The sequence below is a fragment of the Pseudopipra pipra genome, chromosome 1 (genome assembly GCF_036250125.1).
Source record: "Pseudopipra pipra isolate bDixPip1 chromosome 1, bDixPip1.hap1, whole genome shotgun sequence".
Taxonomy (NCBI): Eukaryota; Metazoa; Chordata; class Aves; order Passeriformes; family Pipridae; genus Pseudopipra; species Pseudopipra pipra.
Window position 1 is genome coordinate 73,776,044 of NC_087549.1, and position 17,775 is coordinate 73,793,818.

The 17,775-nt window shown below is 37.8% G+C and overlaps 1 protein-coding gene across 12 annotated transcripts in view; it reads right to left on the reverse strand.

Moving 5' to 3' along the window:
* CTNND2 (catenin delta 2) overlaps positions 1-17,775 on the reverse strand; it is a 632,676-nt gene that overhangs the window by 64,515 nt on the left and 550,386 nt on the right. For all 12 annotated transcript variants that reach the window (XR_010432020.1, XM_064661566.1, XM_064661477.1 and 9 more), the window contains 2 exons: positions 16,034-16,207; positions 3,188-3,338 (listed from right to left, as the gene is read on the reverse strand). Coding sequence is in view for 11 of the 12 variants with exons in the window: in XM_064661566.1 (XP_064517636.1) it covers positions 3,188-3,338; positions 16,034-16,207 (325 nt within the window). In the remaining variant the exon portion in view is untranslated. The remainder of the gene's footprint in view (positions 1-3,187; positions 3,339-16,033; positions 16,208-17,775) is intronic.

The following is a 17,775-nucleotide window of genomic DNA, read 5'->3' on the forward strand; positions in this document are numbered from 1 at the left end:
TCACAATAAAGATGTTTTAAGTATTACAACAGTTCAAATTATCCCATCAAAATCCCTAGAATCTAGACGCCTGAAGAGACACCTGGATTCCCTACACATTTTAAAGGCAGAGATACATAGGGACTTGTTTTCTACGAAGTACAAGAAGTCAACAAAAACCTTCAGGTGGAACTGTCCTTTATTCAAGAGTGAGTGATTAAAATGCTGCTAATCTCTAAAAAAAAAACAAAACACAAAAATACAGGCCAAGAGAAAGAATGGCGCTTTTCAATTACTTGTACAATACTTCTCTTAATCAACATTGACATAGAACAGCATTAGAAACCATTGTCAGGATAAAAGAAAACTAACAGAAAGACTTGAAGCACAAAACTGTGCATTGAAGTTTTATAACTCCAGCTTTGCATTCACTACAGCTGTACCCTATGGACTTATCAGTAAACAGTATGAAACGTAATACTAATACAAGTTCCAAATTTTACTTCAAGAGGACAAGTCCTATTTTGTACACATGAGCCAGCAGTGTGCCCAGGTGGCCAAGAAAGCCAATGGCATCCTGGCCTGTATCAGGAATAGTGTGGCCAGCAGGACCAGGGCAGTGATTCTGCCGCTGTACTCAGTGCTGGTGAGGCCACACCTTGAGTGCTCTGTCCAATTCTGTCAATTCAAGAAGGATGTTGAGGTGCTGGAGCAAGTCCAGAGAAGGGCAACAAAGCTGAGGAAGGGTCTGGAGGGTAAGTCCTGTGAGGAGCAGCTGGTCTGACCGTGACCAGAAACCTGGGCAGTATGCCCAAGGAGGGAAAACTGGGTGCTGAACTACCTAGCGACAGTACTAGGTAGGTCAGCTTTACCATGTTTTTGTCTGAGTGAAGTTTAATTTTGGGATGAAAAAAGATGAATATGTCTACTGTCTTGGTCAAAGGACACATGGCATAACACACAAGCTATAAAAAAGGAAAAAAAAAAAGAGTCCTTTTAAAGACATGGAGCATGCCTGAAATGAAACCCAGAAAGAAGACCTCACTATAAATAAAGGAAATGCTACTATGGGGATGGCTCAGATAATTTATAGAGAAGCCTGGCTCCAATTTCAGCAATATAACAACACAGTTGATCGATCTGTGTGGAAAACAAAGCAGATTGGTCAATTTAGTGAAGTCTAGTATGAAACTTCTGGCCATTTGAAAAAGGTGTCTTTTTGTTTGTTTTGTAGTTTAGTATAGGTGAGTCTCGATTTTAGCAAACTCTCTGATATATTTTTCAGGTGCCTCAACACTGATTTATGGTCTATGTGGCAGGAGCAGAAAAAAATATATCATTCTCTGGCACATTTCAGTAAAAAATTGTCAGCTGGGAATGAATGACAGCACCACTGAAAAGAAAGCTTTATATAGGCATTAAAAATCTCAACAAACTCAATTCTACCTATGTAATTTTACAATATATACAGTTGGAAAATTCACCTTTAAAAAAAGGTTATCTTAGGGGGAAATTACAGCTTGTGAGGTAGAGTTTGTCACCGCAAGAATATGATGCACAAATAAAAGTCGCAAAGAGAAAAGACAAATACCATGTCAATTCTGCTTAGGCAGAAAGATGCTTGAGCAACCAACCTGATAAAGCAAGCCCCTTTTGAATCTTCCTTTCCATAACAACAGCTAAGGCATCCTGCAATACGCGGAACTGCAATATCACAAAAATGGATGGCCTACAACATGAGTTGAAATCCTTGACCAATGCGGTGTTCCAGCATTTCTGAAAATCAGTCTTAAGATAGGCCCTATTTGCTAAAAAATACTCGAGGACAAGAGCAGTAATGACTGTTATTAGTTTCTTTGAAGTTCAGTGATGAAATGAACATACAAAGATCACAGCTGAAATGGTACAAGAATTATAATCATAATTCCCCTGTCATACTGGCATGTTTGGACGGTTTTTAAACTGCAGCAAATTTGTATTGCAATTCCTCAAAATAACTCTACAAATAACGTCAAACTGAGCAGCACTGTACAGTTATTACTAGATGGCTACATACATTTATTAGGTAATTATTTTCAACAGACTTTTCCCACCTTTTTTTTTTTAATTAATCTTTGCTTTTATCACATGTTCTTCAAGAATTTAACAAAATATTAAAATTTTGAGGTTGTGCAAACTTATTATCCATAATTTAACCAGTATTTTGAATGGCATATCAGATAAGACAGTCAATTTCACATGTATAGTCTTACTTTCCTAAAAAAAATTTGCAGACTTGGGAACATTAGTACAACATGTGAGAGCTGTGATTGGCTTGTTTTAACAACTTGCAGAGCGCTGCTGTAAGGAAGCATTAACCCTAAGATAGCACTGGATAAAAATAACAAACATTATGAACAAAGTATCTATTTGTGGAATTCTGGAATTAAAATCAGAGAAGGAGAAGTATGCTGTAATGATAACAAATGAACAAGTTAGCAAAAATGAACACAAAATATGCTTTTAATGTACAGAAGTAGAAATAATTTTGTCATGACTGTTGAAATAGTTCAAGATCAAGGAAGTGATTATTTTTTAAAGACAGAACATGAAAATAAAAGTTTAACGATCCACAGTGTTTGGATGAATTTCAGCTGAAAACACCCCACCAAAAACCTACACAAAATTAAAAAAGTCCAAACTCCCAAGACGTGTGCTTACCATACAATCAAAATTCAGGGGCAATAATGCTTTACATAAATTATTGTCCTTTTCCTTACTTGTATATGTTTGTGAATTAAGAATCTCCCAGCTCTCTTGCTGGAGCTACTAATCTGCCCCATAAATTCCTGTAACTATCTTAAGATTTTTATGATTTGTCACTTCATGACCCCAAAGTTGCTTGCAATAGGTAATCTGAGGACCAGGAGTACTTAGATCCTGCTACTGCCAGCCTAGGAATGAAGCACTAAAGCAGAACAAAGCCATTGCTTTTCTTACAGAGATTAGAGCATGAGAAACATTGCATGATGTTTAATTAATTTAACAATTCCTTCCAATATACCAGCACACTGTCACAAAAAATCTGAATATGACACACTAGAGAAAGAATTAAATAAATTGTTCTAGAAATGTGAGAAGAATAGTTTTCATTGTCCTCATTCTGCTGAAAACTGGAAAAAACACCCCAAGCCCACAGAACATGTAGATTTTTTTGGAAAGAACATACCTATTAACTCTTTATTTCTGACATCTAAGGCCATGTTTCGTAAAGCTGTAGCAACTGCACATACCACCCGGTCATTGTCTATTCGAAGCAGTTCCACCAATATTGGCAATCCTTTTTCTTTGCGGACAGCAGCACGGATGTACACTGACCACTGCAAAGACACATGGGAGAGTGTGAGGAAACTGAGAAATCCACTAGAGAAAGCAAGGCATCTGAGGTTATAACAGAGTAAGGGGTTACAGAAGCATTTGGATGCAAAACTCAAAAGAGGGGAAATAATTGCATTTATGATGCTAGGCAACCACTTGATTTGGCAATCTGTGCTAATTTTTTATGGTGACAGAGAAATTAAATGATGAATTGACTTTACTCCTAGCACACCTGGTTACATTTTTACAGCCCAAGTCTGCAGATGATTTACTTTGCATCAGTATTTCATATGCAACATCTAATGATGCTTGTTTACTGCTAAACCAACAAAATATATATTAGAAGATGTATACTACAAAGCATAGTCAAGAGGTCTGAGTATTTCTTTGTTATTACCACAAGAATTATTCAGTCTACAAACATGAAAATGCTGTCATTATTTCTCTTGTGATTGTCAACTAGTTCAGAAGGAAAAATGAGGACAACAATATATGTGGTTTTGGCACCTGTAGTGATCCTAACTGGAATACTATTGTACATTGAGGTGCTAGATTCCCTCAAGAGCTGACCTGAGGGTGGTGCAGGCCTGTGCTGTGCCTGGCTGCTGTATCATGTGGCTGCAGGATAAATCCAGTGGCTGATTCTATCAAAGAAGCCCCTAAGCATCTCCCACTTGACAGTTGGTCACGACACCACTGACGTGGCCTTGTCCTTATATCAAAGAGTGCAGAATGTTCTCATGTAAACATCCTTTTTATCTAACAACAGAAATGATGAATAGAGTTGTTTACTTCTAAGAGATCCTCTAGGAGCTCTAAAGATCATCATGCCAGCCAACAAGGGATCCGTGCAGTGTGCTGTGACTAGGCAGTCCATCCAGTGCTGCACAACTTGGGGTTCCTGGCATCCAAAGGGATGAAAGATTAGCTATACTATCCCCTCTTCCATTCTGCTGTTAGCTCCAGCAGTTGCAAAAAAATTAAACAAGACCAAAACCATGTGGTTTTGAAATCTATGGGTATTGCCAAATTTAAGACATTTGGACACCTGCAGGATGTGCAGATCTCCTCAGCATAGCCCACTTCAAAACAAACCATCACTAGGCACATATTCCCTCCCACTTCATGAACTCTTCTCTGGAATTCTCACAAAGTTCACATTCATGCTGCTTGTACTGACAGTTGAAAGGAAATCATTGAAGCAGAGCATCTCGTTCCTTTCAGTGCCATGGCATGGACACTTATCTTGCCATTGTACCTGGAAGGTGAAGACAAATTCTGGAAGGCCTTAACTTTTGAAGTATTTCAAATATTTCAGAAACTAGGATAATAAGCCTTAGGATTTTCAGATCACAATGACCCTTCTCTTTTGACAAACCTTCCTTAAGGAACAGTTAAATCACACCATAAGAATAATTACATTGCAATAGTGTTACTTCATTACCAGACAGAGTAAAAACAAATTTCATGAAACAAAGCATTAAAAAAGGTAAGCACATCCTCTGTCAGCAGACCATGCTTAACCCCTGCATATAGTCTCTACTTACCACAGTTGTGATCACTTTAAAAAGCTAGAATCGGTTTATATAATAGATAGGTGCCCTGAATAGCAAAACCTGGAATATATATGTATGATAAGAACAGTAGATATGGAGATAGACAAGAACTGCAATACTGCAATATCTGGAGTGCAAATTCATTTCAGGTGATATAATTCAGGGGAAATTGGGGAAAAGGAAAAGAAACCAGCATTTAAGGATATTGTTTTATTAATTCTTCTCTGTAGTAACTGTGCATAACAAAAGCCAGTTGGATTTTGCTGTAGATGAAAGTGATAATGGTTATGATAAGCTTTCCAGTCAGGTAAGTTAGACAAGGGGTTCTCAGCATCACTGAGCACAATAATGTGTCTAAAACTTAAATGTGCTGTCATTTTCTGCAGCAAAGCAAATAGCTCTTAGGTGAGAGAAGTGGTAGCAAGACTCTTGGTTGATCTTATTCCAGGGTCTTTCCTCCAGTCTCTTCTCTAGAACCAGTGTATATCATCAGATAAAAAACTAAAACACATCTTAAGGATCAATGAGTTTAACAGAAAGTGTTTGCTGAAAAATTCTTTCCTACACTTCAAATCTAATGGGACATTAAATATATAGGATGCTATGAAAACACCAAATGAACATTTCTAACCTTCCTGTTTTAATAAATATGTATTTACCTGCCAGTTAAACACATTCTCAGGTGCAGCTGGGAAATGAGAAATAGTTCTTTGCACTTAAAAAATGCTGTATTTTGTACATCTCTCCCTGGGGAGGCCTCTGCTGTGTCTGCTGTGATTACGGGGTGACTGTCAGAGTAAGAGTTCATGGTGGCAGTCAGAATATTTTGAGAAAGGAGTGAGTCTGGTTGAGGTGAGAGTTCAAGCTATCAGACAATATCCTGAAAGATGCTGTCATTCATAGCAGAAATACATCACAGATGTAGCATCTTCAAAATGGACTATGTGGGGAATCAGTGGGGGCGTTTGTTTTGAGAAAAAAAGCTGATTTGTGTCTATTCAATACCAGAGAGAATCTAAAATGATCCTTTAGATTATTCACTATATTTTAAAAACCTTCATACTAAAACCTCAGTAAACAGTTTTCCCTTGATTTTTCTTTTTAGCTACCAAGGGAAAACACAAGCACTTGTTTCATGAAACCAGGCTTACAACAGACTCCTTGGGATGTAGTATTTTCCTCATCCATTCCAAAACAAAAGTTTAAAAGCAACAAATTAAGAAATCTTTTTCTTTTAACCCTAGGGAGAGAAGGAGACCTTGCAGGAGAATCACTGAAATAACTCAATATGAAAAAAAGAGGAAGTATAAACCTCCTTACTGAATAAATGACATGCAAGCCTTCAGGATCTGTAATAAACCAATTAATTTGATCACAACAGTAAAAAATAGAGCTCCAAAGTTTTCACAGGGGAAAAATTCAGATATAATGTTTTATAGATGCACATATGCACACATACACATAAAACAATGGGAGAACTACAGAAAAGCATGTATGAAACCTCTCCTCTCCCCTGGGCATTCCTCTCCCTCCCAAGCTGTCTTTTTCCAGAGGATGTCATCTGCTTTGGGAAAAGCTCACAGACTCCTCAGTGTGTGATTTGCTATCATTTCTTCTGCTGTTTCAAGTCATGAACCTTAGGCAGAAAGACAGAAAAGCCTATTAATTGTTTCAACAGTCTCTGGAGAACTTTCCATGTGGAAAGTGGTAAGAACTGTCTGGTTCTCTTTTCTTAAACTGCCAATTAGGACAAGTCTCTGCAAGCAATTACGCTGCGCTGTGTGGATTTCAGGAAAGCTCAAATTGAGATGCCTCAAAATGGCTATTTTATTCTTGCAGAGAATGGAAAAATTGATTCGCTCTGGAGTATACTGATGATCTTTTCGTTTGCCTAAAGCCATCATGGAACGCGCCTGCATTTCCACATTGTAGGTCAATTGCTAATAGGAGTTCAGTGAAGTATAAAAGCAAAGAGATGAAAAATCATAAAAAAGAGACAAAGTGTTTGTTGCCTATCATTAAGTAAATGAGGCACTCTGCCAATATACTTAGTCATCCTGTTACTCCACAAATCAGTGGCAGTGTCAATGATCAAATAACTGTTCAGTTTGTAAAATGAAAGCGCTCCTGTGGGAACTGCAAACACATTAGAGGGAACAAGGAGCCAGAAAATAAAATAAAATCATTATTGTTGCTAAGGGTATTATTGAGTCTAAATTATCAGAGACAAGCAAAGGAGCCACAATCTGTGCATGAATATGCTTTCCTGATAATTGAATTTGGGGGGCATAACTACCATATATCACTCTGAAGGTATGTAGTGGAACTCTATGTCCACTTTCATTAGTACTTCCCTTTTTATTTTTGTCACAGTAATTAAGTAGAAAAATACAGTAAACCTGAAAATTATTTTTTTGTTTGTCAGTTATTATTAGAAAGGACCCTTTTCAAAGCTGAATGCCCATAGGGATTAAGATTACATTAGGCTAAAACTCAACAAAAGACTAATTAATCTAGATAAGACTTACTTACATTTTTCAGAAGAACTGAAGAGCTTTTAGTCAATTAACTCCTTTTAGCATGTGGGAAGATGGCTGGGGGTAAAAATTAGGGGAAACTAAGAAGCTGTATTCACAGCCTAACAGAAGTTACAATGGCACAGAAATCACAGGGTAAAATGCATCTGTTACTCTCTGGATGGAATGCAGTCAATGTGCTCCATGATACTCCCCATACAAAAATCCACACCTGTTAAGGGGGATGGAATGGAGGGTGGAGTGGAGATGCTGCAGTCTCCCTCCATGGAAATCCCTGCAGGAGGGGAACATAGTACTTTGCAGTTGATAAGACCACATAGCACCTGTAACCTAGGGAGATAAAAGAAGGTGTCCTGCTGCCGAGCGAAAAACTTTGGTGAAATCTCTCTCTTCAGATGAATTTGGTTCATTAAAGCCTAATAGTAATATTAATGCACACCTCCATCTCAAAGTTACCTGCCTCCAAGGTATGACCACACCCCACTGGGCATGCGCCTTGTATTTTTTTGACTGTATCTTTAGAAGTGAAAGGATTTTACACCAACCAGAAACAAATATATTTATGACTGAAGTCACTCAAGCTCCACTTAAACAGAAAGAAATAGTATAAAAGTAAGTTGAGAATGGGGGGAAAATCAGGGAAGACTCCATTGTAAGTGCTGGGATCAGTCAACAGTCTGAACCTGTCTTCTCCCCCTGTAGGGACACCTATTGGGTAAGAACCATAGTCTACACATGCTGAATGTTGCTATCGGGATTAGAGCTTGTTTGTATATTGCTTTAAATACGTTTTTGCAGTCAGGTAATTGCACTGGCAATCTTCGAATCTTAAACTGACACAATTTGTGACAATAAAGACTCTTATTCCATAAACTGCTAGAGTGAGTCCTTTACAGGCATCAGCAGTTGCTGGCAGCGGGTGACACATTCAAATAAAGTGGGAAGAGCCACTGAGGGGTCTCCCTTACGCTGCCCTGAAAAGAGCAGTCAAATCACTCTCCACTCCAGTGGGATTGTTCAGTGAAGGGTTCCCATAATGAGATGTTGACAAACTGGTCAGGCACAAGGGTCTCGGCTTACCTGGGGCACTGACAGACAAATAAATCATTAAGAGTCAAGGAAATCTCCCCTTTTCATGTGACTTAGTGTTTCTTATGGTTTTCTTTATTCCTCTATGAAGCATCAACACAGGAGAGCAAAGGAAACAATGAAAAGATTTCCAGCACAAAATGGAAAAGAAAAAAAATACCATAATAAAGCCCTGCAAAGAACCTAAGGAATATCAAGACTGTATACTTGGTATTTTAAATGGATTCACTTTCCTGCCATTGACATCAGTGTTACTGCAGTGTCTCCAGAATATTTCATCACACACTTCAGTTTTAACTAGAATTTGCATTGTATTGGTATAGTTCAGCACTGTGACCCAAAGACTATTGAGATATTGAATATTAAGAGACATAAATGACAACATGAAAGTTAAATCAGGGCAGCAAGCATGACAAAGCAATTGAATTAACAAGAGAATCAGGAAAGGTCTGTTAGGAAAGCCTTAGAAAGGGTCTATCTGCTAACAGTAGTGAAACAATAGACCATGAAACAGAACTATGTTTAATAATCAAAGATCAATGAAAATCAAAGATTAATATTCCTCTCTGCATGATCAGACTCAATGTAATATATGTATCAGGAAAAAAAGAAAATATTTTTATATTCTACTTGGAAAATTACAGGATCCCTAAGAAGTCATACTACCTGACAGAGGAAGGCTCTGAAATCTTGATTATCTTTCTGCAATTTCTGAAGAGAGCAGAAAGACTTCCCAGGGACTTTCTGCTCCCTGACTGTAGTGCTTTGTTCTCAGAAATTATTCCACCTGGTAGGCCACCAGTAAGTTCTTTACATCTTAGTGTTGGGACAAGAGAAAAGCATTAACTTGTTACTCTTCTCTTAAACGGAAAGGCAAAAATACAGGAGGTGAAGATATACAGTTAAATAAATAAACTAGAGAAAAATAAAACAGTGTTAACAGAAGTTATCTTAAATAAGAAGGTGAAGTTGAGAAGGAATTGCCCTTGCACCTCACCATTCTTGTTTCCACAGTACAAGTATGTACTGTGTATTCAAAATGGTCTGAGAACCACTAAAATCAGTATTCCAAACATTGTAACTAATATAATTAAAAAGGAAACACTTTAAGACAAAAGTGACATATCTGATGGGAAGCAAGCTGCTTCTAATAAGGGACTATGCTGAACATGATGTCACCATAAACTACTGTGCTCCCATTCCATGTACTGATGTCCATGTTGATTTCCTCATGATGTCTGTGATACAAGTATTTGCAGCAGCAGGTCTTGTTTCTTCAGTATTGTCCTGTCCCTTCAATCTTCTTCCTACAGAGCCAATACATTTCCCTGTATTAATTGATGCTGCCTCATCTATGGGGGGTTTCTACCCAGGTAAGAATTCCTGACAGAATAAAGCATTGGTTATTTAAAAAGTCTGCCTTTGTTGATCATGTGATGTGTTATAAGTGGTCTTCTCCATCCTATCACATAAAGATTCATAATACTACTATTTTGGAGAAAACAAAAGCAAGCCTTTTCATTGTAATCCAAAAAACTTTCTCCTGGAACAGCCTGATGAAACTCCAAAAGGTTAATTTGTAAGTAACTGGAGTAAACAGAAAAGTCTGGCAAGGAACCCAAAATGTGTCCTTGCCTGATAAGAGACGACTGATAACCTAGATGTTTGCTGCTTTAGAAAATAATTACTCATTATCTGCAAGTGTCTGGATGGTAAGGAGCTTGAAACTCTTCTCATACTACTCTTTGAAGCAGTTGCACTGACCTTGTGTCTAAATTGGTCCCTTTTATGTTTTCAGTTTCCTTATCTAATAATTTACTTAATGGAGCTCTTGCTCCCATGAGAGTCAAATTTCTCTAGGTCAGAATTAACAAAATCAATGCAGTTGCTTGTCTAAGGAACAAAGACTGAGACAGCATCTAGCTATCTCAAGAGATCAGGCCAATGACCCATAAACCCCATTCACATGGGTATTGTACCTGTATATGGGGGATCAAAGGCGAGGACATGGAGTTGTCTAACTGGAGAGCCTTCTTATTCCCTGCTGAGTATGATCAAAAATGGAACTGAAAGGAAAGGAGCTAGAAAGAATTAGCCAAGGAATGCTATAGTCTCAGGAGACTGACATCGACTTAAACAGAACAGCACTTGCTCCTCATGTTACAGAGTCAAAGGACAGGTAAGGAGGAGGATCAGCAGAACTGCTTCCTTGGACTTTCAGAGGCAAAACTTAGGGCTGTTTAGGAGATTGGTTCACAGAGTCCCTTGGGAGACAGCTCTGAAGGGCAAAGAAGTCCAGGAAGGTTGGACATTCTTCAAGAAGAAAGTCTTAAAAACACAGGAACAAGTCATCCCCAAGCATTGAAAGATGATCCAGTGGGGAAGACCACCAGCCTGGCTGAACGGAGAGCTCTGGCTGGAGCTCAGGACAAAGTAACTGAGACAGAAGGCTGGGTGCACAGATGGGACTAACCAAGGCCTGGAGCAGGTGTGTTACCTGTTCTAACGTAACCCATGATGTTGTCAGTAGAAACACAGTAGATCTTGTTTCCTGGTTTTAAAAGATAGGTATTACCTATAGAAGTTATTATAGTATTTTAAAACAAAACAGGATCACAAGAATGAAGAAATTATTTTTAAGGGTTTCACAAAACTAAGGAAATTCTACCTGTGGTGACAACACTGTTATCAACTGCATGTAATAGAAAAGATAATATTGTAGGACAGAGGCAATGGGCAATGACTGAAACACGGAGTTTTGCAGAACAGCAGGAATTGCTTTCTCGCTGTGAGGGTGACTGAGCACTGGCACAGGTTGCCAGTGGAGGTTGTGGAGTCTCCCCTCTTCGAGACATTCAGAAAACCATCCGGACATGGTCCTAAGCAACCGGGTCTAGGTGGCCTCGCTTAAGGAGGGGGTTGGATCAGGTCACCTCCAGAGGTCCCTGCCAACCTCAGCTCTTTCATGATTCTGTGAGTTCACAGCAACAGGTATGGCAGTGTTGTGGTAATGTCTCTGGCAAATAAACTGACATCAGCCTAAATTCAGCTGTCAGATACATAAATACAGACATAATAATATCCCAATAATGTCCCAATATTTCCTTTCTGTCTGAGTGGTTAATTTTGTTCAGAAGGGACATAACCTTGGATTCTTGACATTGTTAACTCTAGGACATTTTGCATATAAGTTTTTACATGCTCAGGAGATTTAACGCATTAATAGCCTATTGACCGAGGTGAAAACTAGAAAGAACTTTTATTCCCACCATCCGAGGAAAAATACCGATGCCAGACTACATATAAAAATAGCATCTTTTACAGAATGACTCTTGTCAAGGTATTGAAATAAATAATGATATGAGGTTGTAGAAAGAACTTCTGGTTTGAAGGCTTATAGTGGGAGAGATTTCTTAATAAGCAGGCAGTTGTCTTCAGAATATAGCTGAGTCAGCAAATCCCCTATTTTTTGTTTTATTTGTGCATTTTTGCACAAATTTGGTTAAATCCAAATTAAGTTGCAAAGATAAATAACAGAGCTCCCAATGAAAAGTCACCACCTAACGGGAAGTAAAGAATTTCCACTGCTTCCAAAGGCAATGTCTGAAACTTTATTTGTTTAGGGAAAACTCCAGCTAAGATTGATGAGGAATGTATTTTCCCAAGATTTTTATTTCCTATTTCTAAGCAGCTTTAAAATGCAAGTTCATATTAAGTATAACTAGAAAAAGTCTATGTTTTGAAGAAAATATCTCAGGGTGGCAATGAAAGGAAGTAAAGCCAAAACCAATAGCCATCCTTTTCACATGTTGCTCCTTCTGCCTTGCAGGATGTTTAGAATACAGTGAAATTACCATGATTATGATTTGATATGATAAATATTTTGGGAAGCAATGACTTCCCTCAGACAGAAAACCACCCAGTCCCAGGTACAGACTGAGATTAACTCAGTTGATTAGAGGATGATGCTAGTATCACCAAGGTCACGGATTTGATCCCCATTTGGGCCAGTCACTTAAGAGTTGGACTCCATGATCCTTGTGGGTCCCTTCCAATTCAGAATATTCTGTGATTCTGAAACCTCAAGTATCAGCTGAGTTTTGCAGAAGGTGGTAGGTGCATGCAGGTACAGTGCTGACAAACTGACCCATAGGCTGTCAGGTGGCACTGTACTTCGAGTGTGTGTTACTAGCAGCCTTCAACCCCATCAGGATACGGACATGCAGTGACCTGGTGCTGGTTTTACAGGTCACTGTGCAAGGCAGCAGTTAGACCTTAAACTAAGTGGTACCCTGGCAGTGATGTGGTAAACTTTAATTTGTCCAGTCTTCCCCAAAGGCTTACATATTTGACTGTCTCCATAGATATTATTACAGAACAGCACTTCCATTTTGCATAGATGCAACAAGTAAGAACCTGAATAAGAGATCTCAGTAAGCATACGCATGTAATTTTCCATGACAGAGATGGTTCTTCTCCTTCAGATTCCAATACCAGTGTCGTCCTTGTGTAACGACATTTCGATACAGAACAGTGAGATGAACCAATGTCCATGCTCATCTGGAACAGCCCCTTCCAAAATGAGTTCTGCTTTGTATATAAACTGTCAATCTTCTTCAGAACCAGAATATACACCAAAGTAAACATACACAGATGCGATCTACGCCTGGTCAAATTTTCACACTGAAAATATTCTTCCTCATACCTCAAAATCAGTATCCTGTTTTATTGATAAACTTTCATTTGGACCTGTTAATATACTTGTCACCAAGATGCTCCTTCTCTGATTCATTATAGATTCTCTTTGTTCTAATAATAATTGCATAGACCAAGTATTCTATTAGTCATTTAAAAAAATCCACAAGTTTTACTTTGCAGATGGGTAATATATAGCAAGTCCTTAGTCCAAATGTTTCATTTTGACACAGAAAAATTGTATGTAAATATATGTATGTGACATTTTTTCTTTTATGTTAGTATTTGGCTTTATAAGGAATTCCTGCAACTGAAGCAGTGCTAAAAATGTCCTACAGATTATGTCTCACTATGTGCATGTGTTGATTTTGTGTGTATGTATCACTGAGAAACTATATTCCCTGAAATAATGAAAACTTTTAGCCTCTCTGAGCTATTAATCCTTAAAGCTACATACTACTACTTTCTTTTTGTGTTCAAAATTCTCGAAAGTAGTCTAAGGGATTTAGACACATATTGTCTGTTAATTCTAGTGGCAGACATATATCTAAATCCCCTACACAACTTTTTATTTTTAAAAAATTATTCAGGCTTCCTTTTATCAGCTCACTTCCCCTCTGTAATAGCATTGGCTAAGCACTGCCTGTGTTAAAAACGTGACCTCTTGGTCACCCAAGAGGATTAAACAGTTTTGTACCAGAGGAACCAAAAGGGTGAAATAGCTAGGAAAGAATTATGCAAGTATATCAACTGTGCTGTATTTTTTTTCAGAAGAGACTGTATCTTCAGTAGTGTGGGAGCATATCTGGTGCACCGTGTGCCTCAAATAGTCTCAGATTCTCCTAGCATTAAAATAATGCTAATTAGAAAAAGCCCACAGCTGCTATTGCTATTAATATTAATTGCAACAGTATTTATTTTCATGCAGTTTGTTCTTCTTCTCTCAGTCCATCATAAAGTTCTTCTTGAAAGATTTCAAGTAAAAAAAAAAAAAAAAATTTTTTTCCATTCTTTATACAATTACAGTTTCTTAGAGGAACTAAAAAAATTAAAATCTCCCTTAGGAATAACCTCTTCTTTTAATAATTTTCTATCTTTTATTTCAGTTATTTTATATCTAGACTGCAGCAGTGGAAAGGAGAGGTCAAAAGGTGGAAACATCAGTGCTTATGTAATCCCCAAAGAGGATTACTCCCCTCACAAAAATGGCTAGTATGACATGTGAAATTAAGGATATTCATTCTGTGTCTGCACATCCCTTGTAATAGAATTGGTGAATCTTTAGAAAAATAGAGCAATACGAGAACAACTGAGCTTTTCCCATGGTATCAGCACAGACAGTATTAAAGTTCAAAACAGTTTTTCTAAGCCACTACTTGCCAAAGAGCTCCGGAGAGCCTTCCCTCCTCTCCCTATACACTTCTGCCAACTAAAGGATGACAGGTATACAGCTTTATTAGAAATGGGAGAAGGGGCACCATTTGGGTTTTAGCACTTCTATTAAGTCCTGGAAAATATGCATGCATTGTTTTCCCACTTGGACCAGGGCTACACCCATTCCCAGACGGATAGAAGACATTTATTGTGTTTCTGCCCAGGATTACACAATCTGATGTGGTCTACAATATGAGAATAATAAAAGGATAATGATTTTCAGGCACAGTATTTACATAGCACTTCACAGGACAAAAATCAATGCACAGATACTTTGTTAAATCATTTCACATGCCATTGAATGCAACAGTTAAAAACATAAGTTTGGTGGAACACAATTCTAAAAATATCCAAAATCACATGCCTCTGAAGATTCAGTGAATGTGCTAACCCAACTTCCCATAGAACTTCATGGGAAAAAAACCCCAATTTCTTGGTGTCAGCATTCACATTTCAAAATGAATGCCTAATTACATTGGTATTCACATATCACATGCCCAACTGCTTAAACCCCGACAGGATACCTTCTGCGACATAACTTTGATAACTGCATTTCCACATACACGAGTGTTTTCATAGTAAATGAGAAAAATTCCTGCTGAGAGTTAAATCAATGCATTATAGTTACACCACAGGATTAGATAGTTAGTACTTTCATCCAATTAAACCAGTTTACCATCAGGAAAGTAACGAAGGAATTGCCCTAAAAAGTAAACCAAGCTCAATGTTATCTTGAATTTTACTCATCCGTTCTAAATTTAGAAGTATTTTCTTACTGCAAATAACACAGGAGAGAAAAATGGATCTTTTGAATATAATTGAAAAGTAGGATTAGCTGAAACAGAGTGGCTTGATTGAGCATTTCCTTGCTCATTGTACATATTTAACCATATTGCTGATGTATTTTATTGTCTTACTTTTAAAAAAAGTAGATGGAAAGATTATTTGTGTTGGTGTCACAACATTTATATCTTGCTCTGCTGTGCCCTGGTTTCTCCTAAGAGACAGAATGTCAACCAGCTTCTGCAGTGACAAAACAATATGGTTTCATTTGATTGCCACTGGTAGCATTTTTGGCTCATTTTTCATGGCTCTGTCACCCAGATTCATAAAGAACTGCTTCTCCTCATTTGGGTATTGGTTTTCAGTGGTAATTTTTCATACTTGACTTGACCAGCGTGATCTTCGCTGCTGTATGCTGACATTTGCTATGAAATGACTACCTAAGACTTAAAATATCTTAAATTTCACTGCAGATAGTTCTGTGAAAATAGAAAGTTATTCCACTACCAGAGGCATTTAGATACATTATATCACCAATCTGCTGTCATCTGTAGGGTTGCTTCTGAATTGAAACGGAAATACATATTGGGTTAATATTCCTACCTTCCAACTCCCAGCAGCCAAATTCTGTAGTGCTCCTGCTGCCCCCTCCAGCGTATCTGGATTTGAGCACTCAGAAAGAAGTGTGAGGTAGGGTTTGACTATTGAAGGGTGCCACAGCATCTGGATTCCTTTGGGTGGTTCTGCACAGTCTGGGAGAGGTCCTACACCATCCCACTGTTGGAAAACACAAATCAGATTGTCAGTAAGGAACAGTGAAACATACTTGAGAATTGCCTCAGTTGAAGCTGTAACATCTATGTCTGCACATGTGAAGGCATCTGTCAATAAACAGCTGTTCTCAATTTTTGCACATCATGTGACTTCATAGAGAAAACAAATTTCCTACTCAACATTCCTTATAGATGAGCTATAACACTGGCAGAAGCCATAATGTTTTAGCTAGCAGACATAACAAAATCACTTTTCACTGCATTTATTTTTTGGGGTGGGAACAGAAGCCCAGTGAACATATCTTAAGAGGCAAATCTAGAACTTGCATGGGAAGAAGAGATTCTCCCTTTTCACATCTTGCTTAGTTCTCTGCAATCTCTCTCTTCTCACGAGGGGAAAAACAACACAAAATGCTCCTATGGAAAACTAAATCATTCGAGGCCATGAGCCCTCCATCTCATGAAGGCAAAAGTGTGAAAAGTCTTCCTCAATTGTACAATATCTTCTGGCTTCTCACAGAGTGAGTGCAGGAGATTTTCAGCCAGCCAGCAATACAGTCTGAGACTTCAAAGCAATTGGTAGAACCACCTCTCATAAAACAGACTCTTCCTCTCATCACATAGAGTTTTGACAGGAAAACAACCCAAGTCTGATATTCAAGATGTGCAATATTAAAACCTGGATAACACGTAGGTTATTGCACAAAACCTTGTCTTACCAGGAAGAAAAACTTTACTCCAGGAGAACAAGGATTCACCTCTCCAGTGGAACACAAAACATTTGCACCTAAGCATGACACATCTTAACAGAAAATGCACGAACTTTTTTTTTCCCTTTTAAACAAAAGTAAGATGTGGAATGTACTTTCAATATGATTTTAAATGGGATTTCTATCTATATATTTATTGTATATTTTGTTGTGCTTTGTACAGACAAGGGGATTTAAATAATTCACGGCCCTACTGCCACTGTTAGGAACAAACCTCAACTTTTTTATAAAATATCTTATCTAACACCTCTGACATGTCCAGAGTGCATCATACAATAGAAAGTAAACCTTATAATGGCATGGGTTACAGCTTATTGTGACTATGTAGATAAAAAAATCTGTATCATAACATTAAACATATACTACACATACAAAGATAGAGTAAGTCAAATGAACTCCTTGTTTAGATCTGCAACAATTTAACTAGGAATGAGTCAAATAGCACAATAGTACTTTCACTGGGAAAGACCTAGAATCCCTTGTTTTGAGGAAGTATCAGTCATCATTTTATTTAAGATAACTTTAAAAATATACACATGGTTTAAGGCACAATAATACCTAATAACAACTAAAACAAATTTAATAAGGTTTTGTGAGATTACTACCATTGAGAATGAAAAACACTATTTTTTTCTGAATTAAAGCAGAACAAACACCAAAGTGGAAAGCTAGTGGGACCACTTAATACACATGAGCAGTTACTGAAAATCAGAAAGCTGCTCAGGTATGAAACTCACTACACTGGATGAATGTTACCATAGTTTAAAGAACTGGCATAGCAATACCCAGTGATGGTTGAGAA